Raw genomic sequence first — 25,535 nt, 5'->3', positions numbered from 1 at the left:
GCTGCAGCACAGACAATCTGAATATTCAGATGAGTTTCACAGTGTGGAGTTCCAGATGCTATTATCAAAATTAATCCATCTTTCTATACACAAAGTCCATGGTAAAGGCACCTCAGCCAAAATGACAGGATGGAGGGCTTAAAATACAAAGCAAAAAAAAAAAATCTGTACAATCTTCCATCCAGGAAAACCCTGTCTGAGGACCTCCTTTCTCAGCAATTCCTCTGGCATGAATGCTTTTGAGGAATCATCCTCAAAACTACCAGCAAAGGAAATATTCAAAGCCTAGTTATTTTAACACTGTAAAGACAAGTTGGATTATCCACTTCCTTTTCACAAAAAAACCCGATCCTTGGAGACTGTGCTTTTATTTCCCAGAAATGGTTGGAAAACACCACGACTGCTTTCAGCAACATACAGTGTTTAATTCCCTTAGATTTATCCCATCCTAAGCAAAGGGATACTTTTTTCCTGAGCTTGCACCATGTTCTAATTTACAAGACCTGGTAGAATAATTACAATCTGCCCTCAGTGTGCCAGCACAGCTTAGCCCATCACAGCACTTGTGGTTTTTAAAAAAGCATGGGATTGTTTACAGCAAGCTTCTTTGTGGGTAATTTTCTCCACTGCACTGCAAAGCTCTCATTCAACAGAATTTTTACAAACGTACATTACTAGAAAAATTAGCATAGAGAAGGTGACTTTTTTGTGATGAGTTAAGTCAGTGGGAAAACAAACACCTGAGTACAAGAAAAAGCATCTAGAGCAAAAGACAATTCTAGGCGTGAGAGAGGCAAAGCAAAGCCTGCTGACAAGCATGCAGAAGGTCTGGGGAGCAACATTAACACTGGAGATGAAAAATTACTTTAACCTGAACAAACAAAAACGACATCTACAGCTTTGTGGAATGTTAATTTGGAATTCAAATTTGTGGATCTGGGTTTTGAATTTGTTCAACACTTCAGGAATAAGGTTACATTATTCCACCTCAGACTACAGTGAAACATGTACTCTTACTGTATCTTGTCAACCTACTTCTCACCAGACACATTTTACAACACTGGCTTGAACATTAGAATAATTCTCCTTTTACATACAGCTTCAATCACATTCTTCATTGTGAATAAAGCAGAGCATTAGGACATTCGATTTATTCACACACAGACATCTCCATTCATCTAAGAACTATAAAATTTACAATGGCATTTTGCTTTAGGTACAAAAACACATATCAAGATAAATGTAAAAAAACCTCCTCTAAACCCATATTTTTTACTTTTTTTTCTGATAGTGTTAATCTATTTAATAACTAGTATTTTCCACCTGTTCAGGTGTTTCTAAGTAATTAAACTGATACACTTAATAGAAATGCATAACTGTCACACTGAGAAAATATAATAAAAAAAGATACCGATTCTATACTTTACATGATGAAAATTCAGTGTAAGACCCAGTTACAATACAACAATCAGGTCAGGGTTCAAGATTTTCTGGACAGATGGTTAACTTCAAACACACTGACCCCCTATCAGACTGGATTAGTGCCAAGAGCACTCAGCCTTTCCTACGGAAAGTGGGTCAGAGTAGGTTTTATTCAAGTGCTTTGATTTGATGCATCATGATTTCCAAAGAACTTATTAAAATCTGCTAGATTAAGATACTGGTACATCCTTACATAGAAAATGGGGTTCCTGCTTGGACATCACACTTACCTTCACATTTCTCCAGGATCTGGACAGTTTCACCTAGTTCCAGGACCAAGCCTTGCGGAACAGTTCCTCGGAAGCTGCATATCACTAGAGGGTGGGGAAAAAGAGAGAGAGACATATGAGGCTTGGATCTTTGTGTGAATTTTCTTCTAAGCATAGCCCTTAGCTCACTCCCTGCATAAAAATAGCTCTGACATAGCTGCCCAGAAAACCTGTCAGCCAACTTTTCCTGATCAGGTGTGTTTATTCCGGCCCTTATCGGAAATTAAGCTCCACAACACCATAAAAGCTAAGCTTTTAAAAAGATTTTTTTAAATTAAGCAAGGTTTGTAATCACTTTAATCAGCAACCCCTGATTTATATTGCATACAAAGATTTCCTTGTCTCACAATTCCTACTCTACTCCACAACCCATCAATGGAACAGGCTGCCCAAATTGCAGAGATTAAAACAGGAAATCAACTCCAGCAATTACTTTTCTCCAAGTTGAAACTATTTCAAATATCATCTGTGCATTTAATAGACTGCAAAAATCCTATAATACCATAGATTATATTTAAGCAGACATATGAAACAATCCATAAGAATCTGTACTTTTCATAAGCACTATCTAACATGATAACACATCTTTTCCAGGTATCTTTAATTTTCATTAACCAGGGAAAATAACCCATCTTAATGTTTCAGAAAATATTAATACAATAAATAAAAATAATAAATGAAACTCAATTTTTAAAAGAAGTTTTAAAAATTCACAGTGTATAATGATAAATTTTTCAGCGATATCTATCAAAATACAACAGGGACATGGGCATGGGTAGTTCCCTCAAACATGAGATGTCAGAACAAAGGGTGAATTGCAGGTCAGGTCCTATCTCCCCCAGGCACAGATTTAACGCAAGCACTCCCGTACCTGGCTCCAGGTAAACACACACCCAGGAGAGCTCCCCTGTATGTCACCTCCACACCCCCAGCATTACAAGTGGAATTCCACGAGCTGAAACAGTGACCCCCAGTGGGCACCACCCTTTTCTCCAATTCAAGAGAAAATTCACTCCCCTTGGAATGCAAACACTCCAGCTGTGGTCAAGATATCCCCATATGATGGAGGCACATTTCACAGAATATTCTGAGTTAGAAGGATCACACCAGGATCACTGAGTCCAGCTCAAGTGAATGGCCTATAGAGGGATCAAACCCACAGCCCTGGAGTTCCCAGCACCATGCTCCAACCAGCTGAGTCCAGCTCCTCCCTAAAGATCCTCCCATGCCAAAGCCATGAGTCCCTTCTGACTGCACATGAAGTAGACAGACTGAAGTCCAGGGGAAGAACACCACGGAACCCAAGACTCCCACCTGCACCATGTACCATGAGGTAGGTCTCTTGAACCTTGAATTCCTAAGAAATGAGAAACACAGAGACAAAACTTCCACAAAAACAAAACTGCATTTTAACCCTTTGCACACACTTCATAATGGGCAAGGGAAAGAAAGAACAAACTACACCCACATGAGGCCAATACAAGAAAGACTGAAAAAAAGATCTAAAGGGAACCAAATGGCATCAAATGCTTGCACTTCCACAGTGAGACTCAATGCAGGATTTAATCCCAAGAGTTAAGAACTCAGAATTTCATCAACAAACCTAAACTGCTCTCTCAGCTCTTATGGCCCAGCTGAAGTCACCGTCAGTTAAATGAGGCTTTAAATTCTTGTTTACATCAGAGGCAGGAGAAACACAACAACTGGCTCCAGACTGGAATAATGCAGACAGCATAATCCAACAAAAACTAAGCTCATCAGCATTCTGGATCCATTCTTCACCCATGAGGAAATCATAAATATGGATTGCAACCAAAGAAAAACTACTTAAAGCCTCTCCCAAAGTACAGGAACAATGACAACTGAAATGATGAACTAGCAAGACATAATCAAACCTCCAATGGCTTTTCCTTCTTTTTTTTCCTCTTCAGTATTTTACATAGCTGGATCCTTTAAATACAGAAAATGTTTTCTCTTTTCTAATTTGCAATTTTATCAAATTAAGAACATACAAGTTGATTTGAAAAATACAACAAAGTCCTGTATTAAAATGTGATTTTTTTAGTTCAAAATGACAAAACCACTAAAAAATTCATATGTCTCAAAAAGGGGAATTCCAAACCGCTTGAGTATAAAGCTACCTTTGAAAACACCAGAAAACAAAATGGAGAAGTGTTAATACAGTAATTAGATATTCATTTATGGGAGTAATTTCAGACACATTATTAATTTTAAGAATTAATACGGGCATGGTAATATTAAAAGCCACTTTCCAGACCATTTTCATCTGTTCTGAACATGTTCATGAACACTGATCTCATGACAGAGACACCAGTCATGGGACATGGGGGTGTTAGTGCTTGTAGACAATAGAAAAGTTAAATCATGGAGGAAAAACAACTTGGCTGGTCTTACTCAGCCAAGCCCAACAAGAAACAGTAACTCTGAAAAGTATTATTGTATGCTAACATTGCATCAGGTGCTCTGAATTAACAAACAGCAGCTGACTTCCTATGACAATTATTTATTATATTAAAGCTACTGAATCAAGGATGCAGCTGGGAAAGAAATTACCAGTCCTTTGGCTATCAAATATCTGCCTATTATGTAATAATACAGGTGAGTCTGGAATAAAAGCTAAAGGAAAGGTACCAGGAAAAGACAGTAACAGGGGTTTTTTTCAATTGCTGATAGAAACCTTTTTTTAAAATATAGTCAGGAATGGTGACTTTAATAAAGTTAGTATTACAGGAAGTAATTCTAATAGATGTGTTAGTTTACAGATACAAACTGTCCATTTTTAAAAGGATTCGACTGGACACACAAAGAACTTCTGATACAAGGACTCTACAATATGTAACCAGTTCTTCAGAATTCAGAGCACTCCGTTCATAAGATAAACAAAGCTCTTTTCTTAGGTCTACTTCACTCAAAAAAGGAATAAATAAGCAAAACTTACAAAACAGAAATTAACCGATTCCATCAGCTCTAGATACAATCTTGGTGATCATACTCAATTAGAAAATTAATTCTATACAAAAGTAATGCTCCCCCTTCATTCTCAATACAACAGTATGGAATCTAATTCCTTTTGTAACCATCAATAAATTATGTTAGTCTCTTCTGTTTGACAATTTTTATAATCAATCCCTAGGATCGGTGAATAGCAATATAGATATTATCAAAACAGTGGAAGCCAAATCTCAAGAGTAAATTATTTTCCAGCCACACTAAATCAAAGTCAGGAAAAATTAAAGAATCCAAGTAAACTGATCCAATAGACCAAACTGTCTTGCTAAACGTATAACGAGAACAAAATTTAACATTTCTGAAATAAAAAATGATGGTAAAAACAATGCCTGATTACGACAGAATCACAGAAATTTAAGGTTATTTTATAGTCTGATTTATTATTCCAACAGTTACTTCCAAAAAATTTATGGATGTTACTCATTTGTTAAGCTAAAAATGCATTATACAAGACAATCTTATTTATAGAGTCTCTTTTAGGTACATAGTTCTTCTTAGCAGCATTATTTGAAAAATATGATTGCAAATATAAACGAGAAATACAGAGTAATTCAACTATTCTGAAGAAAGCCATTTACAGAGAGGACTCTGACAACTGATTTCTTTCCTTTCCACACAGAAATTCCTTACCCAACATGATCACCTACAAACTGTCCATCAGTCTGTAAGGTTCCACCATTTCTTATAAGATCCATGTCCTTGGTCACCAGAACACACAAGTAACACATCATCAAAACAGGCACAAAGCAAAGCTTTTACCCACCGGTTTACAGATCTGACTGATCCCTCTTGGACTCAGGACACACTGCTGAAATATTTAATATCCATTTTCAGATATGAAGCCCCTTGCCATCATTCAGCTCTATAAGGAGGTCGTAGTTCCCGTCACAAAGTCATTTCAGCCAGCAGTTAAAGCCAACATTTGCTAAAGAGGAAAGCTTTGAAAAAGCACTACATGCCATGTGATCCAGGAATTATCTCCAAGACTGAAGTCCCTTATCTGTAATACTTAAACTGGACCACAGCAAAGGAAATTCTTCCCTCTTCACCTCTGGAATTTATCAGTAACAACGGCACAAACCAGTTCACACAGACAGTGACTCTCATGCTGTACCAGAACATAGGAAGGAATTGTGGAGTACAACATATAAGAAGAGATGGCCTTGGAAAAATAGTTTTAAAAGTCAAGGATCCAGAAGATGACAGATTTTTCCTTGCCCATGGATATGCCCCGACACAGTGTAATATAAACAGCTGCATTGCAAGTCACCAGTAGAAGAGAAACTGCATCAAAAGATAAACAGGACCTGTTAAGCCAATGCATCTTTGCACACCTCTGATTCCTCCTGTGCTCCACCTAAAGCAGCTCCTTGCTATGTGAACAAAGAAGATCCAATTGATACAAATCAGGAGGTTTCACAAACTATCTTCTCAAACAGCCCCTGTCAATTGCTCTTGAAGAAAATGCACTTGGCTGTGATAAAGTGGGAAGGTGTTTGCACAGATAAATAATCAGCAAAGGGATGTGAAATAAAAGAGCCATTTCCCTTAGTGAGGACAGATTGAGCAGCAAGCTCTGAAGGGATCTCTGTTGGAATCTTTCCCATTTCAAGTATTCTTAAATAATCCAAAAAAGCTCATAGTTTAGAGAAACCCCAAAATTTATAAGGCCACTCAGGCTACTTAGAGTAATAAAGAGCTAGAGATGGACCCAAGCTCCACAAGCACAACTGGCAGAACTGGAGATGAGCAGTGTTCAGTTCACCTGTGTGGCATTCCATGAGGGATGAACAATCCTCACCTCACACAAAAAATCATCATCTCCTCCCTTGCTAGTGCCATACTGAGTGGAACTCTGGAATGTCAGAGGTCTTACCATAAAACTCAGTGCTCAGCCACCATATGTCAGAGACCACCCCACATCACACAGAATATTGTCTTGGGGGAAAAGGGAAGACACCATTACCCACAGTACTGCATAAAATTCCCAATGAACCCCATGTGCCAGTTTTCCCCTTGGCCAAAAAGGACTGAACAGCATAAGAACAGGGAGAAAGTAGAGAGAGAGAACATAGCAAGGACTGAATAAGGACTTAAATGTGATTGATTGTTAACCAAGACGGGACTTCTGTACCAGGAAGGCTGAAAGTGTGGAGAGGGGATAACTGACAGAAGGTGCACAGGGAACTGTTGCTATTCACTTCTTCCAGTTCAAAAAGCAGAGCAGTGTCAAATGAAGCAGCAGAGTTCAGAACTTAATTAAAGTATTTTTCCACACAGTGCACAAACTGTGAAAGTCCTCATGAGATACTGTGGGTGACAAAAACGAAATAATCACTCAAGCTCCAAAGCCAGCAGGACAAATCTATGGACGTGCCCCACCCTCGGCTCTGCAAGGCGCTGTCCCAGGAAGCAGCAGAGCCTGGGGAAAGCTCCACCCCGACTGCAGCCACGGCCGGGGCAGGACAGCGCGGCTGGGACGGGGCTGCAGTGCTGGGATGATCCAGGAGTCACCGCCTGAGCTTCTGCTGTCCCGTGCCAGCGACTGCTTCGGGACCTCATCTGAACACCAGGACGGCAAAGAGCAGAGCACAACTCACAGAGAAATGCTGAATCAGGTTTCACCTGTGTCATTGTTACCTTCTGCTGCCAGCCACAGAGGTGGTTTCATTTTTGCAGTGATATAATTTAAAATGTATCTGGCCCTTATAATTCTTTCCAATTCAGGTGCCTGCGTCCCAGCCTGCCCACCCAGTCTCATCTGGGCTGCAATGCTGCCACTGATCATTTCTTCTCTCAAATGGATGCCAATGCCCTGATAACCACAGTAATAGAAATGTGTCACATTTGTCACATCAACAGTGGGAAGACCCAGGACAACAGGGAAACGTCAGAGAACAACACATCCAGCTACTCATCCCCTTAAAACATCATTTTTTTCTTAGCATTTACTCAAAGTCATGCAATGAACTGACAGGGCTATATGCCTTCCCATGTACTTTCTTATTTTTTTAACCTATTTCTACACATTTCACTGAAGACTACAAAAATATTTTGATCTTGCATAATGTTCTATTTACACTACATAATATCAATTCAGCTCATGAGTAATTTGTTTCTTTTCATAAAGGAACAGAGCCCCTTCCCTCCTCACTGTCCAAATGTAACAATGAAAATCAGAAGAACTGATTTAAGTGAGGGCTGAGAAACAAAATCAGTTCAAGAGCTTTCCATGTTTACATAGTTCAGAGTTGGAGAAGGAAGAAGAAACAATGTGCCTCCCAATCACAGCCTGATCATTAAATCATAATAATTAAAAATTATTATGTATTTCCCAGGTTTTCACATCCACAATAGAAATCATTGCTACTGGAACAGATCCAATACGCTAAATCACATTTTGATTTTTCTCTATCATAAGATGTTGGTAAAGCCATGACTGAATTGACTCTATGGGTTAATTTTGGGGGAAAAATTGAAATTTCATGAATTTTCAACACATCTCCATTTACAAAAGATGGATCTTCTTGGACTTCATGACAGTTTTTTCCAGTTCTAAACTCATTGTTAATATTATCTGCCTTATTAAAATTCTGGTAGCTTGCAATATTTTTAGATGACACTTGCAGAACAAGTGTTTCAGGTTAAAGTATGTAATTTAATTTTTATAAAAAATTACTGAGTGTACTACACTCAGCTTGCAGTTATTCAGATTATGCACTGACCATCCCTCAGTAGATCTTCAACTAAACCCATTTCAGGAGGAATGGCAGGGGTAACATATAGGAGAGGCACAGCTGCAGTTGTATTGCTCCATACCCAAAATACCTTGACAAGGTAAAATCACACCGAGCAGACACTGACTTGTGTTCTGTGCTACGTCAAAGTTCTCCAGTTCTCTGATGGTGGAATTTATGCCTTATAACACATAAGCATGTTTTAAACTCACACCTCTATCACACCAGCTACGAATCTGGAGTATGTGTTTACTTACGGTAAACACAAACACTAAAATTTCACAGTCCTTATACAGCATTTTGTATTCAACTACTACTCACTGTTGCCACAATGAACACAGAACACAAGTCAATCCCTGAGCTTAAGATAGACTTAGATTGATTAGTATTAAAGATTGAATTAAATACTAGATCAATATTAAATGATCTAGTATATAATATTTAAGAAAATAATCTAATTACTCCAAACTGATACATGCTCATCATAAGATTAGTTTATCTTTCCCTCAAATAATTTTTCCAATTAATCCAGCTATTAAAAGTGTCTAGTATGACACAATATATGCTAGGTTTAAGAGCTGAACAAGATAAACTTTATTTTCTTCCCTATAACACCCAGATGATAATAAAGGCTCCATGTAACCCAAGAGTCACCAGGTGAGACCAAAAATGGGTCTAAATCCAATACTTTTCCCCTTACAGCAGCTAAAGCAAGGAGGGGAATGAAGGGTATTAGAACAGGGCAAGGATGTGGCTTCCTCCAACTTGAGACATATGTGGACCAGGCCTTCCTAAAAGAAGGTTTCTGTTTGTATTAATTTTACGTGTGTATTTAGTAACATTTTATATCCATTTTCTTCTATGGAGCCACCCAAATGCTGCAGAACCACATCAACTTTTTAACAGCCCCATCAGCCCAGAACTCCACACAATTCTTCCATCACACAGAAATGGGGGTTCACTTGTTTGGCTCCTGTGTCACCAACACTCCCAGGAATTGTATTAAACAAGCAAGCCAACAATTTTTATTCTTCCACTCCATAGTATTTGTGTTTTGAGAATTTTCTAAGCTACCTTTGCTTAATAATGTATTTTCCAAGAAGAGCAGATGTGGATTTTTTGCATTTAGGGATGGCAGAGGGAACAGTCTCCAGGCTAGGGCAGAATGACTGGGCAGGAAATCCAGCACTGACACAAATTATCCCAGAGAGGACAAGAGAGAGGCGAGATTTAGCTTTACCTTTCTGTGAGGCAACTGTGTTGCACAACCACGCCTACGGCAGCACTGAATTAATACCTCGCAAACCTCGCTGCACCTTCCAGCCTGAGCCGCTCTCAGAACCACAAACCTTTTCCCAGCAAAAAGGAGTAGTTCTTGAAGACAGAAAATTGTGGGTTTAATGATTTAAAATAACAAGATGGAGTTGATGATGAAAAAATCCTTTCACATTTTTAGACCAAAATTAAAGGCCAATATGATTAATTTTTTCCTTTGTGGAACTGCTTGATTAAGCCTGGCAGCTTCATAGATTGCACACTAAGAGTCTGATAATATTTGACAAGGGAGCAGAACCATGAGGAAATGAAAAGAAAAACACTTCCATTTCATTCTACAAATACCTACAATAATGTTTTCACTCTGACAATACACCTTCCAAGTATTTAAATTATTAATTGTGGGTGAGGGTTTCAATTATTTCCCAGAAATGAATCTGAGACTTGCAGATTTATTTGCAAGTCCAGGCCTCATTCAGTAAGTACGTTCACAAAGAATACAGGGAACAGACCCCAGGTCCAGCACTTCTAAAACATTCCTCTGTTTAAGCAAGATGACAACATGAATAATTTAGATATGGAAGAGAGGATATATCCAATTACACCTTAAAAACCCAAATAAAACATGAAGTTTTTTCAGAAGGGGCATTCCTTGCAGAGTGCACTGGTACACATGACACAGAACAGGGCTCTAATCCGATTGGAATTGCCAGGCACTAATGTAATACACACACACAAAAAAGATTATCAGAAGCTGATTAAAAGCCATCCAAGCATTACAATCGAAGAGTACAGATTAAACAAAACACATGATTTAGAAGAGGGCTAAAATTTTTTGACCTTATTAATGGTCTTGATGAACTTTTATGCCAAATCTCGATGAAGAAGATACTTCAAACTGAAAGCAAGGCGTTACACTTTGGGTTCTGTGTATTGCCAAAATTACAGTACAATTAAGTGAAGGTATTTCAGGCTGCTCGGGGAGCAGTGGCAGTTGCTAGGCAGCATCTGCTCTTGTCAGAGATGCTTCTTTCTTTGTGCAGTACAGAACCTCAGCCAGGAATACTGCCACCAATGGATTATTCCAAGGCAGCTTACTGCCATCACATGGCATCTGCAAAGTGCTCACCCGCTGCCTAGCAACACCGCCTCTTTCTACTGAGTCATACCAGCACCAGGACAATATTCCTGCAAAAAAAGAAACAGATGCCTGAGAAGAAAGGTGATCATTCAGTAGCACAGCAAAGGATTGCAAGCATCCTTCCCCTGCCCTCCAAGATAAAAATAGAGATTGGGCTCAAAAATCATGAGCTGTTTAAAATAGTTTTTAACATCCTGGTGGCAGGAGGTGGGAGAGAAGTAACGGACCAAAACCCACAGTGTTGTCCACTGCCTTAGCTGTGTTAAGGAACTGGTCTTGAGCTCCCAGCTTTGCAAGGATCTATCCTGTTACTTCATCCTCTTCCTGTCACTCTATTCCATCAGTTCATTCACCCATACATCATTCCCTCTATGCAGAAAGCAAATGCAGCAGGCTTTTTCTCCCTTTTAAAGAGAGGCAAAGGCTGTTTCAGTTTCTGAAACCTTCTCCCTCTTTCCCATACCCAGCTGGCAAAGAGAGCACTGAGCACACTCTGCCCAGGGAGGTGAGGAGCTGCTCTGCACTGCTGGGTTTCACAGGCTGCAAACGTGAGCCTGTTGAACACTTAACTGTTCAACACCAGGAAACAAGGTAAGAAACCAATCAAGTTTTGACTCTCCTGGATGGTGGAGGTTGCACCACCTCTCCAGGCATCCTGCTCCAGGGCTTTCCCACATGCACTATGGGAATCACTGTCCCTGACTGGAATTCGCCCCCATGGCTCCTCCTTTCGCCCTGCAGCTCTGAGAAGCGCCCGGCCCTGTCTTCTCTGTACCTCCCTAGACAGCAGCTATCCACGAGCCAATCCTTTCCTATGCTCCACTTCCCAGGTTGTACCACCCTGGATCTTGCAGACCCTTTTCTCTCCCCATGTTCCCACCTCCTCACCTCACACCTGCAAGGTGCAGTCCCAGAGCAACTAAAGGAGGAAAAGAGCATTTCCCTCACCATGCTGGTGCCCAGGAACACAGCCAGGGACGTGGCTGCCTGCAGGAGAACACCACTGGCTCATGTCCACACATGCAAAACTCAGGGATCACCTCACAGCACCTTCCAGCCTGTCCCATTCTGCACAGGCTACAGGGTGAGACTTTCAGATCTCCTGTCTATCTGTTAAATAAGTTCTTAACACATTAAAGCTACCTGGGCATTTATGGTCAGTTTGCACATTTTCAGTGAGCAGCAGGAAGGATAGGGCAGATTTATAGAAGTATATTTACCAGCACACACTCCTGCCTTTTAGCTGAAAACTCTATAAATAGAGCCAGCCTATACTGGCTCCACACAAGAACTCTGCTGAAGACATCTATGAAGCCTGTCAATCCACCCATAAGAACTTTGACTTTTTTGGTTTGCAACAAAAATACAAAAAAAAAAAAACCAAACCATCAGCATTTGACTGACAATTGAAAATGCTTTCTTTTCACGACTTTTAACTCTTCCAATCTTGACTGAAGCAAACATGCATTATTTAATGCTGTCAACATCATCTGAGATGTTGGGGAAATCCTCCTTTTCTCTTTTTGTGTCCTTCACACAGGTTTATTTTATTATTATTATTACTACTAATTTTGTTACTGTTTTTTTTTTTAATAAACTATTTTCCCCCTGTTCAAAGGGGAATATGGTCTTCCGCCAGAAGTGGGGGAGAAAAAGCCAAAACCAAACGAAACAAACCCAACAAGATCTGTAGTTGCAACATGGGGCCTTGCTGTGATAAAGAAAGAGAGAGAAGCCTATTTTCTACCTCCTCAGCCCCAGAGTCCAAAGAAAAGCTGTCCCTGCAAGACCAGTGTTTGAAACACAATCGTCCTTGGCATAAACCCCTTGGAACACATAGATTACCAAACACTTTTCTGTTAAAAAGAAAAACAAGTGGCCCCTCCCCTCAGGTCAGTGCACTGGGAAGGGCTGAACCGGAGCAGCAGGCAGGAGGATGGCAGAGGGGTGGAGATCACCGTGCACTGCCAGGGGAGCTTCCCCAGCAGGCAGGCTTCCAGTGGATGCTCTGCACAGACAGCCGGGTCAAGCACAGCAGTGCCAGGACCTTTCCAGGTCTCAGGACAGCTCCTCCCACTCTAACAAGTCTCTGCTGGAGGAATGGCCTCACAGCATCACCTTCAAACAGAGGCAAAAGCATGGAGAGGATTCCCCTCATCTCTCATCATGGCAGGCCCACAGGTAGTGTCCAGCTCCATTCTGTACAGCAACAGCAGATGTCAGGGCAAGACTGTTTCACAAAAATATTGATCCAGCTCTAACAGGTCCAGCAGAACTACACTGTTGTATCTTTGGTTTATCAAAATTCAGGTCACCAATTATTCAGATTGCAAGCATTTAGAGAGAGAAACAAAACACAAAGATGCACCAAAGCTCAAACCACAGTTTTCAGTAACCCTTTTTTTCAGTAATTCAGATATGTTTGGATTACTTGTCCCTCTCTGGCTGAGACTTTCTCACCTGAGCCTACACTTTCTGTCCATGTAACACAGCCACACATACAGGAAGCAGTGCCTAGGTGAAGTGGGCAGCTTTCTGCAGACACTTCCACAGGCATTTTTCTCCACAAAGGAAAAGGTGGGTGAAACAGAAACAACACCCCCTATCCCCCCACATCCAGACTCAGTTACTGGAAACAGACATTGCTCCCTACAGGGCGTACCCAGCACTGTCTGAGATATTCTCCTATGAAAGGCTCTCTGCTCCCTTCACCACTTGTTTGGGAAGCAGACCCAGCACCCATCCGAGCAAGGCAAAGGATCATGTGCACTGTCACCCAAACAGTCATATATTGCTTGCAACTGCCTTCTATTTAACAGTTCTGGGTTTCTCTGACATGAATTCAAGGGTTCCTTTATCAGGTTCAGAACACTAAAAGTGCAGATACCAATAAACAACTTGTTCATAAACATTTTGAGAGGAAAGAAGGGCCCTGCTGCTCAAAAACACAGCCACAAGAGGCTTCCAGAACAGTGAGGCACCTGCCAAAGCATTCTGTGCTACACTCTGGCACCTTGGGTAGCTCAGGGACTTACATTCAACAGAAAGAAAATAAAATAATTCACCGCTCCATCAACTGCCTACTGCCAACACTAAAAGCATTTAGTGCCCAAGCTTCCTTGCACTGAAATAAAAATAAAGGTTTGTCTAGATGTTTCAGAGAACACCAGCTTACCTCTGAAAGCACAAAGGCCTGCTTTTAATCACCAAGTGTTAGCTGGCACCACTTGTCATAAGCTTTTCTTAAGGCTTAATATCCAGAAAGACTCAAGAAAAAAGTAGTTAAAAGCTGAAAAGGGATGCAGGGAAGTCTTATCCTTGGAATAAGTAATCACCTCACAACTGCACTGGAATGCACTCAGTCTGCTCAAAGACTCAGTTCCCTGCCTTCAAATATATTCCCTAAGTCTGGACTAAGGACTTATTGTTTGGACAAACACTAGAACATGTCTAAGAGGAAGGAATTATGGCCAAAAAAACTTTAGAGATGCTTTCAGGATCACAGAAGACCTCACAAACTTCATTTTGACATGGAAAAACTTGAACAGAGATTTGATTTTAACATCAGGCGCTCGAGTGAGATATTTTGTATTTGCCCTGAGGTTCAGTGAGCAGACAGATTTTGAAACCGAACAAAGTGAGAAACGTTGTGAGATTAAGGTTGATTCACAACTTAAAAACAATCAGTGGAAAGACCACTGTCAATCACAACTGATTTTGGACCAAGATCCCATGACAGGCTTCCTTTGGCCTCTTGGTAAGTGCATAGAACAGCTGAGAGAAGGACACAAACTTAATAACCACACAAATTTTAAAAAAAAATTTCTAGAGAAGGAGGGAAAAGTTGCATCAGTCTCTTCAAGAGCTAAATAATTTTGCACAGACTTCCTGTTCTTTGGTGTTTTCACACCCACATCTGAAAAGTGCTCCTATTTCTTAAGAGAACAAATCTATGGAATACATATGGCCACCAATAACACCAGTTGTTGGTCCCATCAGGCAGTTACAGCTCTTCTGTATGAGAGCCATTTCCAAATAACTATTTAATGTGTTAATCATAAAAGCTTGTCTGTCTACATGCCACTGTGAATATGAACATAGAAAACTTCCTCATTCCCAATTATCCCCCTCTTGTGGGTTTTGAAATGCCAGCAAATACATGGTAGAGAATTTTATAATTACAAATTCTGGTAATAGTTCTTACATGTTTCCCTGATGTCTACATTGGAGTCTGACTTGTTTTGCACCAGAATTGCTGCAAAAAAGGCTTTGCAAGGGTAGTGGGACTCAAGTCCAGCTGAGCTATGCCACTGACTGTGCCCTAAGGAAGTTGCTCTCAGAGGACTAATAAAAAGTCATCCTTCCTCTATTCCCACATACAGCTGCAAAGCACAACCTGCACCATCACCCCATGCTCACACACAAACTTTCTATTCCTTAAGTGGTTCAAAAGAGAAATTATTTTAGATTTCCTCACTAATTTCACTCTGAACACTCAAACAATTAATTTAAACCCAAAGCACACAAGAAACACTTGAAAGAACCTGATTAACCTTTTTTTCAGCAAGTCAGAAGCTTTTAATCTGCATTACTATGCACAGAAATTCCAGTTTCAAGTTCTTTCCCACCCAGTCCTGCTTCCATTAAACATGCAGGAAAAGTTGTCCAAGTTTGCCACTCACATCATCAAATGTCTCTTGTTACTGGACATATTGTTAGGTGAGGACAGAAAGCTTAAACACCAAAATATTTCCACCTTTAGAAAATCATTCTAAAACCCAAATCCCTTGTGTGCTGGGGATAAGTTCGGGGAGGAAGTGCTTTTGCCCCCACCCTACTGGCCAGTGGCTGAAGTCCTGCAGGCCTTAACTGAATACCTAATACAGCACAATTAGAAAGAAAAGGAGAAAATTGCTCTAAAACCCATCAAATCATCCAAATTTAAACCCCATACCGCTCTGCTATCACTTCTTACTCCAGGATCACCCCCACACTCCCATACAAACTGTGCAATGAACTGGTAAGCATACACATCTCACTTCTTGCCTTTGTGAGCAATTTGCTTCTCAACTTCATTCCTCCAGTATTTAGAAAGTTTGGATAATTTCTACTGCAAATGCATTTGTGGACAAATGGTATTTAGATAATCTCAAAGTAGTGATATCTTACAGGTTAATTCTCGTCCAGTTCTGCAAATCAGCTCTTTATGAGAGCTGGTCTAACCACAATGTCTTTGGCTTAGTCTTTTCTAGGACAGACAAGCCAAAATATGTTAATCTCTTGCCACAAAACAGGACATTTAATCTCCAAGTTCTATCAGCACCCACAGAATTCCAGATTTACCCTAGAGTGGAGCTGAAGTTGCCCACCACATTTAATGACACTTAAGTAACCTCTCCTCTCTATATGATAGTATCCCATGAGGTGCATCTTGGGAGCTGCTCTTTTCCAGAGACATTTCAAGGCGTGATTCATTTCCCATCCAGTTAAATAACACATATACATTTCCTTTATGATCCCTGACTGACAAATTTCTGTGCTCATTCTTAAGGTCTATAGGTTAAAAACAGGCCCTTAGGAGCAAAGTACTGAATGGAAATTACTCCAATCCCTGATCATCCCATTTTCCTGAGCAAGTCCCCAGGTACCAGCACCACTTCCCAAAGCAGTGGAGCACAGAAGGTTTCAAAGTGCATCCCTGCATGTAGCTTTGGTTCCAAGACAGATCCCTGAAGAATATCCTTAGTCACCTCCCTCCTGCTGCCAGACAATTACATCCCCTGGCACAGGGACACAGGAGAGAAAATGAAATATAACCTACGTCCCTAACACAGCACCTGATGCAAAGATTGGTATTGCTTCCCATACAAACAACAGGCATTTTCCTAATCTGGGAGGGGGACTTTTCTCTCTCTCTGAAACTTTTCATTTTTGAACCTGTAACAAACCACTCCAGTGAGCGAGTGAAACCACAGTGCCACTCTCAGCCCCCTTCAGCAGCTGCCTCTTGTGTGAACAGCTAAGGGAGGGTCTTGTGCCAAAAGCCCTGAGGAAGGAAGGAAAACTTTTCTAAGTTCTGCAGTCCTGTTTTTCCGAGCATAAATATGAACTGGAAGTGTGCAAGCCAAGGTTTAGTGACAAGAGAAAAAAAGGAAAATCAAGATACTGATCAAAAAGCTGCAGTACAAAACCGTAACTAGGACATTGTGATGATCCATCCCTTCTTAGTAAGAGCAAGGGAAAGTTTTGTTGTATGTATTTGTGCTTATGGATTTATTTTTCATTGTTACCAAGTAAGCAGTGAAAATAAAGGTTAAAAAAGCATTTTTAAATAAAACAACAGATTTTAACCCTAATTTTTTGGATAAACTAGGAACAGATTCTGTTGATGCAAGTAGGTTCTCCTTCTCCTCTGTGACTTAATACATACATATTTAATATGGTCAGCCATACAAAGTGGCTTCTTGATACAGCATCAATTACATTTTAAAAAACTCAAAAAAACCCAAAAAAAACTTTCCTGAGAGCCACCTAAATGTGCTCCTTGCACAAAAATAAAAGAGCAAAAACTGACAGCCTAATGAAATAATCAGCTTTTACAGAGTAGCCAAATGTTGTTTACTAAAGAGTTCTATTTAACTTTTTCTTTTAATACATTAATATTTAATACTTGCTTTTCAAGACTAAAGTAACTAATCAGATCACTTTAATAAATACGTTTTTAAACACAGAGACTGCTTTAAAAATACTAAAACACTAAAGGGCTAGAGAGCGTTATCTTCAATTATCAGTTCAGAATTCTTATTGTGTTCATAACTGGCCATCTTAAGCACCTGTGGAAAAACTGTCTGCTTTGCTTCAGCAAGTCTCAAGTTTTAAAAGCAGAGTTAGGATTATAGGCACTGAGTATAAGTATTTCTAAATAGAGGGGAATTACTCACAACAGCTACCAGGTAGTTGCTATAGCAGCTGAGAAATGAAATCAAGGAAGATCTTCAAGGTTGTTAGGAGAGTGTTTAATTTATTTAGAAATATCCTGAGCAATCTTTTAATATCTTTGCTGCAGAAGCATGCAGTGATTTGTATGAGAACTGGGCAATGCAAAGATGTTCTACAACTGCAAGCGTGGAAAACTTCTTTTAATTGCAGATAGGCACAGAGAACTCCAGAACTGGCCAAAAGGCACCAACGTTCCCATCAGGAAATTTAACATATTCTCCTGCAGCCAAGAGCCCATGGCTGCACAGGAATATCTGCTGAGGGGCTCCAGCAAGCACAGGAGAAATGCCTTGGATGCTCCCTGGAAGCCAGTGCAGAACACAAACCCCTTCCATAGCCAGGTGTTGAGAGGGGACCGTGGTGTCTTTCTGAAGGATCAGTTTCTGTGAGTTATCACCTCTGAGCCAGCCACCCAGGTAAGGCAAGAGAGCACAACTTGCTTTAAACAAAGACAACAGCATCAGGATGAACCACTTTAAATGGTACTTTCCCCTTCCTTGGTACTCCAGAACAGCTGTGTCTAGGGCCTGGAAGCCCAGACGTTCCTTTCTGTTCTACCAGAAACCTCTTTGTGGTATTCCAGTAGCAGAAATAACTGATCCCACTCAGCTTACATCAACAGGGACAGAAATTTTATTGCCTTAACCCAAAGGCAAATCTTAAAACTTTGCATGGTTTAGCAGGAGCACAGAGAAAACACACAGTGGGTTTTTGGACAGAGACTGCTCTAACCAAACCCAAACTACTAAAGCCCAAAGGCATAAGCTCAGAACAGTGACTCATGCCAAGAAGATTATTTTTGCACATATTACTTGTGGAATCAGGATAATTTACACTCCTATTTCCCCCCCCGCCTTTTTTTTTTTTTTTTGCCAGTGCACCTCCCAGCAGCAAACCCTCAGGTCCACACTTTCTGCAGACTATTTGCTTCAAAATGCACAAAAATGACCTTCCAGCCAGCAATGACAGATCTACTTTTGAAAAACTGATATGCCACTCCCCACTTGTAGTAACTAAACTCCAGCTATAAGCAGCATTTTTCACCTATTTTCCTCCTCTGGAGGATTATCAACAAATTTCAATTACAAGAAAAGTAATTAAAGCTACTCAAGAATAAAAAAAGCTTGCCTAGAGATTACCAAAACTTGCACAACTCAGCTGTTACCTCAGCCCTACCTACAGGTGTGCTGTCTGCAAAAGAAAAATCCCCATCCTTAGAGGAATATTTTCCAGCCCAGGGAACATCACTGAAATCACATTTTTTTTCATTCACTGCTCTCCCTTCCACATGCCTCTTCCAGACTTGTTTACAATCTGACTGGAGATTTCCCAGCTTTTCTTTTCAAATATCTGCATAAAAAAATTAGTTCACCTGTTTTCTGGATCAAGGTAAAACAAGGATTTTCTTATTTGAGCACATGGGCCAAACACAAAAACAAACACTGAATATCAAACGCTGTGACGTGGCAAAGAAAAACAACTACAGAAACAGAAGGAAAACAACAAGATTTGGAAGACAAATAATTATTTTCTGAAGCATCCACTACAATTACAGCAGTCAGTTTCATCCTAGGGTAACAGAGGCGGCCTTTGCCCAGCAGATGAGGTATGAAAAAAAGTACAGCATCAAGTCATTAAAATACCCCAGCAAAACAACAACTTCGCATTCCTGAACGCATCCAGCTGGGATGTACCAGGGCTTGTTAAATTCATATTCTCCCAGCGACCAACAGACACAGCAACAGGATTGGAAGCAACGACTTCCAGGTGTTATTTTCTGCCACTTGTTTATATTACCCTCATCTGATGCTGCATTTTATTTTATTGTTTTTAAACAAAAGTGATTTGCTTCATCCCTCTTTACTAGGAAGACAAGTGGGACATACTAACAAGTACATCTTGTTCTTGCTGTACAAGATGAAAAATTAGCAAGAAGTATTTTTTTATAATTAAATTAACAGAAAGCATTTTAACAAAGAGGCATTAAGGCTTCTAATTGCTCATGAGTTAATTGCCAAAATCCCACTTTAACAGTTCCAGTTAACAGATCGTGTAGCAAATTTGTTGATACTATTTTAAATATTTTGTAGAAATCAATCATCACTACACACTGTGGAACTTAAAAATCAATATGCACAACTGATAACTATAAATTTAATGAGGCGTTTAAGTAACTAATCAGGGTAGCAGTAGTAGCTTTTATTATTATAATACAAATCAACAGTTTTAAAAAAATTAAATCGAAATGAGCAAAAGCGAAGTAAAAGGCATTCTGCATCTTCCACTTCATTAGATGTAACATTTCTGCTCTTATCAGGGATTTACACGCTAAAATAACAAACCAAAGCCGCCAACGGTGATGCCTCAGATTAGAGCAACCACGAGGCCAGACGACTGTAAAATGTGATTTACCGAAACAACGAAAAAGCAGCGCAGTCCGCACGCCCAGAGGCCCCGGGCCCCGCTCCCGGCCCGCCGCAGCCCCCGGCCCGGCCGCCCCCTCGGCCCGGCAGGTGCAGCACCGACGCCCCCTAAAGACACCGCGGCGCCGCCGGCCCCTTCCCAACTCCATCCACACATCGCCTCGCTCCGCAGATGGAAACGCAGGGAAAAGGGAACCGCGCGCTTAAGTAGATTAAGGGCTCAGCAGCTCGTTTTCTGATTATTTGTGCGATCCCGACCCCAGCGCGGGCCCCCGAACTCCGCTCGTCTCTCGCATCGCCGCGGCGGCGCTCGGGGAAATAACGCGAACCGAGGCGCACGCAGAGCACATCCAGCGGTGCGGGCAGGGCAGGGGAGGCAGCGCCGGGCAGCCCCCACAGCCCCGCGGGCAGCGCTGCCCCCATCCCGGCTCAACCTGAGGGGCAGCGCTGCGACCACCGCCGGCCCCGGGGGAGGGGAACAGCCGCCCCCCCACACGCGCAGCACAGCCACCGGGGTCCGGCGGGGAGAGGAGGGGGCGCGCGGGGCGGGGGCGGGATGCGGCAGCACCTACCCACGCCGTATTTCTCCTCCTCGGTGGGACTCCACATGCTGCTGGATGGCTCGGCCGCGGCCGCCGGTCCCCGGGCAGAGCGCGGCGGGCGGGCGGGCGCCGCTCATCGAGCGGGGGCGGCTTCTCCTCCCCCCTCGCTCAGCGGGGGCGACGCGCCGGCAGCCCCCGCCCCACGCTCCGGCCGGGGCTGTGCTCAGGGGTCGCTTCGCCGCTGTCGGGGGGCGGGGGGAGGTCGCCCCCCGCCCGCCCGGGCGGTACTGGCCGCTGCGCCGCTCTCCTCCGCGGCCGCTCGCCGCCGGCCCGGCGCCTCTCCTCGCGCAGCCCCCGCGGGCTCCGGCCCTGCCGACGCGGCGGCCCCGCGGAGCTCGGCGGCCCCGGGCCCCCTCCTCGTCGTTCTTGTTCTCCTCCTCCTCCTCCCGAGCCGCCGCTCCCGCCGCCGCCGCCTGAAGGACTCGGGGCTGCCGCGCCCCCCCTCACGCTCCCGGCGGACCTGGCGCGCACGCGCGACTCGCGCCGCCCCCCCTCCCCGTGCGGCCGCACGAGGCGCGCGCGGGCGCGAGGCGCGGGGAGGCGCGTGCCCTCTGAGGGCGGGAAGGGGAGCGGCCGGACCCGGGACATCCCATCCCGTCCCCGTCCCCATCCCAATCCCATCCCGTCCCCGTCCCGTCCTCGCCGCACCTGCCGGCCCACGCGGCTCCCGGCAGGCCGGCCCGCAGTGCAGCACCGGGGCCGGCCCGACCCCCGCCCCGGGCTGCCCGCGACACGGCCCCGAGCCCCGGGCAGCGCTAACCCCAGGCACCACCAGCGTTTAGATCGCAATTTGGCTGATACTGTGTTTCCTTCTCTTGTCGGTATTATTAGCCTCCAGGGCTTCCAAAGAGCTGGCGAAATTCGTATGGTTTCCACAATGAACACGTACCCAAAATGGGAAACGGTCTTTAGATTTCATCAGTTCAGCTTCCACTTCCTTCCATAAAAACTGAATTTGAATTCTTCACAGCAAAGGAAAAGCTGAAATAAGTTATACAAAAGTTTTCCTGCAACTGAAATTTTACTCCCTGCAATATTCTAATGGACCAGTGCCCTTGCCCCAGTCAGAGCCTCTGCAAAAATGCTTTATACAGCCTTTTCAGAAACCTTTGTAAACAACTTGCTTGATGTGAAGTTTTAGGATTGCACTAAACTTTTTAACAATATAACTTCAGATGTACCCAACACTTTTAATAGAATATCTGTTCTCTGATTATATAATAAAACAGAATGAAAGTCATCAACTTGCACTACAGAACTTGGGTTGCTGTGGAAACCTTCATTATTTATTTTTTTAACACGTGCAACTACTGTTTCCTCACGGAGCAGGGCCAGGTTTCTGTTTGGGTTTTGGTTTGGTTTTGGGATGTTGGGTTTTGTTTTCCTGTGTGGAGAGCAAACAGCAAGTGGCCAAGAACTGAGTGTGCTTGTACATTATTCATTTTAAAAAAACCAACTTATTCTATCCTACCTTAATTCATATTCACATTTAGGCATTTGTATTTACAATAGCTCCGTTCCTTCCCTTCCTGAGGCACTCCCACAGCATGCAGAAATAGCTTTTTGAAGGGACAAAGCATGACAAAGTCATTGAGTTGCATCTGTTGGAGATAGGCTGCTCCAGCGTTTGAGAAAATGTTTTTGGTTTTTTAACTCTGTATATGTCAATAATAAATACCTTTCAGTCTCTTCTGAGTACTTTGGGAACAGAAAACCTCGGCAGCAACAGGAACTGGTTAATTCTTCCAGGCTCTTTATTCCACAGTCTCAGCCCTTCAAGGATTCTTCTTGCTGTCAAGCTGACCAGTACTTGATAAAAAACCTGATATTTTTTTGCTCAAGAAAAAATACAGCATGTTTTTTTCCCAAACTACAACCATTTCTGAGTTGACTCTTCCCTTAAAGTAAACCCAGATTGAAAGTGAACTTGGGGAAGGCAAGTGAGACCCTTCTGAGGTTAGATAAACTCTGAAAGGACACCCAAACAGCTGGACAGAATAGGACCTGCAAGGACCTAACAGCATACAGAAAGCACTTCATTTAAAGGCCATATGTGTGATCATGGACATACAAATGACAGCATGACAAGGGACACACACTGATGGCAGATTACCTGGATTTGAAACACAACACACATTATTGCATGGTTATTCCTGATTGTTTTCTGCACTGTTGCTGGTGAAGGCAGAGTCAGTAGATGACCATATGACCCACATGACTTCAGGAAGAAAAACAGTCAATGTGCTTAGCTGTAGAGTCAGTGGAATGCAAGTTTCTTTAAGTTAAAGTTACCAAATATATTTACACCTGTTCCTCTGATCTCTGCATCCACCCCTTTAATGAGGCTCCTATCACCTCCACAGAAATACTGATTGCTTTAGTAAACACTCTTAGCTTAAGTGTAGCAAGGAACAAACATCTCATCCTCCCACGGAGGCAGAGCCACAAATCTCCCAGGCTCCAAACTGGAATTCAGGATTACCCACGTGCAAAGGAGAGACCAAAGCAAACAGCCACTGCTGCAGAACAACTGCGTCTGCTGTCTCTTCTCTCTCTTAACAGAGCTCACTCCTGCCAGCTTCAATATTCATACTGCTGTGGAAAGCACAGGAAAAGCAGAGAAGTACTGTAACAAGCAGAAACAAGAAATTCTCAGGGTTATATGGCCCTGGGTTTTCTTTCTTTTTCTTTTTTTTTTCCTGGAGCTGTTTTTGTTTTCCCTTATAAAGTTTGCACATTGAAAACACTACATAAAATTGGAATCCAAAGCCTACTTCTAGAAAGGTTTTGTTAAGAAGTTTTTAAAATTGGCATCAGCAATCAAACTAAAATTTAAAATCTCATGTAAGTGTCAGAGCTCCTACAAGAAGAGCTTCTGTTGGTGGGCATTGTGGATCCCAAAATTAATGACTTTCAGAGAAAAGGGGCCTCCCCTTGCACAAGTCTTTGAGGCGCTGTTCTGTCACTAAACTCTTGTGTTGCACTGTACTGAAATAAAGGCAAATACAAGCTTCAAGACCTTATTTAAATTAACAAATCAGTCAGCAGAAAAGCACTAATCTCTGAAAAACACTGTGTAAAGTTACTTAATGTCCGCTGTGCTCAGGAGTTGTCCTGTCAGAGGTATTGTGAGTTGCTTATGGTTCTGCTACTGCAAACACAGTTGTCCTTATCCAAACAGAGCAGACAGCAATGTTTAACACAGTGTTAATTAAAATACATTAGAGAGTTCATCCTATATTGTCCTGTCTTGCCATAATATAGATGTGATCTGAAAGACAGCTGGTTTGGGATTGGAGAGATTTGACACAGTATCTTTCTCTTAAATAGATCAAGGGAACTGCACAATCCTTTCAAATGCTCTGCAAGGGACAATGGAAGGTCAGAGTGCAGAAAGCAGAGAGATTCTTACACCTCCCTGCAAGCAGCTTTCTCTCAGTTATCCCACCTTAAGGTACCACAGAACATATCACCCTCCTGCCCTCTTTTTCAGGGAAGTGCAGCCCCACACTTTACCCTTTCTCCCCATTCTCAGGCCTATAGTTGCTGGTAACTTCCATCATTACTTCAAGCATCTGTTGCAGAAAGATGGCCCAGGGCCCTTGCCATCAGAAAAAAAATAAAAAAAATCAGAGATGAATTTCAACTCGCTGTGACAGACCAGACAATCTATTTCATTACATTCCCTCCTTTTCTACACTTGAGGTTCTGAGTTTTTATTTTGTTAAGACGAATTAAGCCACTGAACAACTTTCCCATTAAATTATGCATTACTCACTTGCAGGGAGAAACAAAGAGATGCAAACCAAATCCACTCTATCATCATCTGTGATGACCTCACAGGTCCTTTTGAAGCACCAAGTGTTTCTACTTTATGTCTCAAAAGGGATTCTGATGTCCCAAGAACTGACCTGTTCTTCCTTTTGTGGAGTCATCTTCTAAAACTTTTAAGCAGGAGGTCTCAGGTTTTGATGCACAAACCCAAATTCTATTTTTTGTCCTATTGCACAGGGCCATCTCATTGATTTCTTCCTTATGAGGATCAAACCAGCAACTTAGAAATCTAAATGCAGCAAATGGTAGATTTTTCTCTCCAAGGCATCACAGTGTTTGTGCCCCACAGCTTCACACACTTTTAATTGGGATGATTTCTGATTAGTGCTCAGGACTGGGGAGGATGTTAAAGTCCATTATCGTAGGACTCTTTCCAAATTTTTAATTCAGAAGGACTTCCTTATAAACAAATCTGCTCCCAGCCCTCAACATTTCTCAGAGTGGCAGGAAAGGAAGCAGAACTCCATCCAGCAGCAGCATTCCCAGCATGCTGCTGTCACTCCATCATTTATTCCCTACGGAGTGCCTGAAGCAGCAGCTCATGACCAACAGCAACCAGCACACATTCCACTTCAACATGTAAGATGCAGCAAGCAGAACTTTCTGGTAAACCTGGGAACATCTCAATTACAATAGTTCTGGTCTTCCATTCCAGAATTTTTCTTTCATGCAAAATGGAAGTCAGCATAAAATATTCCAGTACTTCTTCTATTTTTGGTGCTGTCTTCCTTAGAGTAAAGGGA

At 42.2% G+C, this 25,535-nt stretch overlaps 1 protein-coding gene across 1 annotated transcript in view; it reads right to left on the bottom strand.

Moving 5' to 3' along the window:
- The window catches only part of DOCK3 (dedicator of cytokinesis 3), a 179,625-nt gene extending 158,846 nt beyond the window's left edge, over positions 1-20,779 (bottom strand). The window contains exons 1-3 of the mRNA XM_041462709.1: positions 20,501-20,779; positions 3,066-3,108; positions 1,713-1,796 (exon numbers count right to left, since the gene is read on the bottom strand). Coding sequence (XP_041318643.1) covers positions 1,713-1,796; positions 3,066-3,108; positions 20,501-20,779 — 406 coding nt within the window. The remainder of the gene's footprint in view (positions 1-1,712; positions 1,797-3,065; positions 3,109-20,500) is intronic.
- Between the last annotated feature and the right edge of the window lie 4,756 nt (positions 20,780-25,535).

This window comes from Pyrgilauda ruficollis, unplaced genomic scaffold (assembly GCF_017590135.1).
Source record: "Pyrgilauda ruficollis isolate IOZ18807 unplaced genomic scaffold, ASM1759013v1 scaffold10, whole genome shotgun sequence".
Classification (NCBI taxonomy): Eukaryota; Metazoa; Chordata; class Aves; order Passeriformes; family Passeridae; genus Pyrgilauda; species Pyrgilauda ruficollis.
Note: the sequence above shows the minus strand (reverse complement) of the source record. Positions and strands in the feature narration are given on the sequence as shown.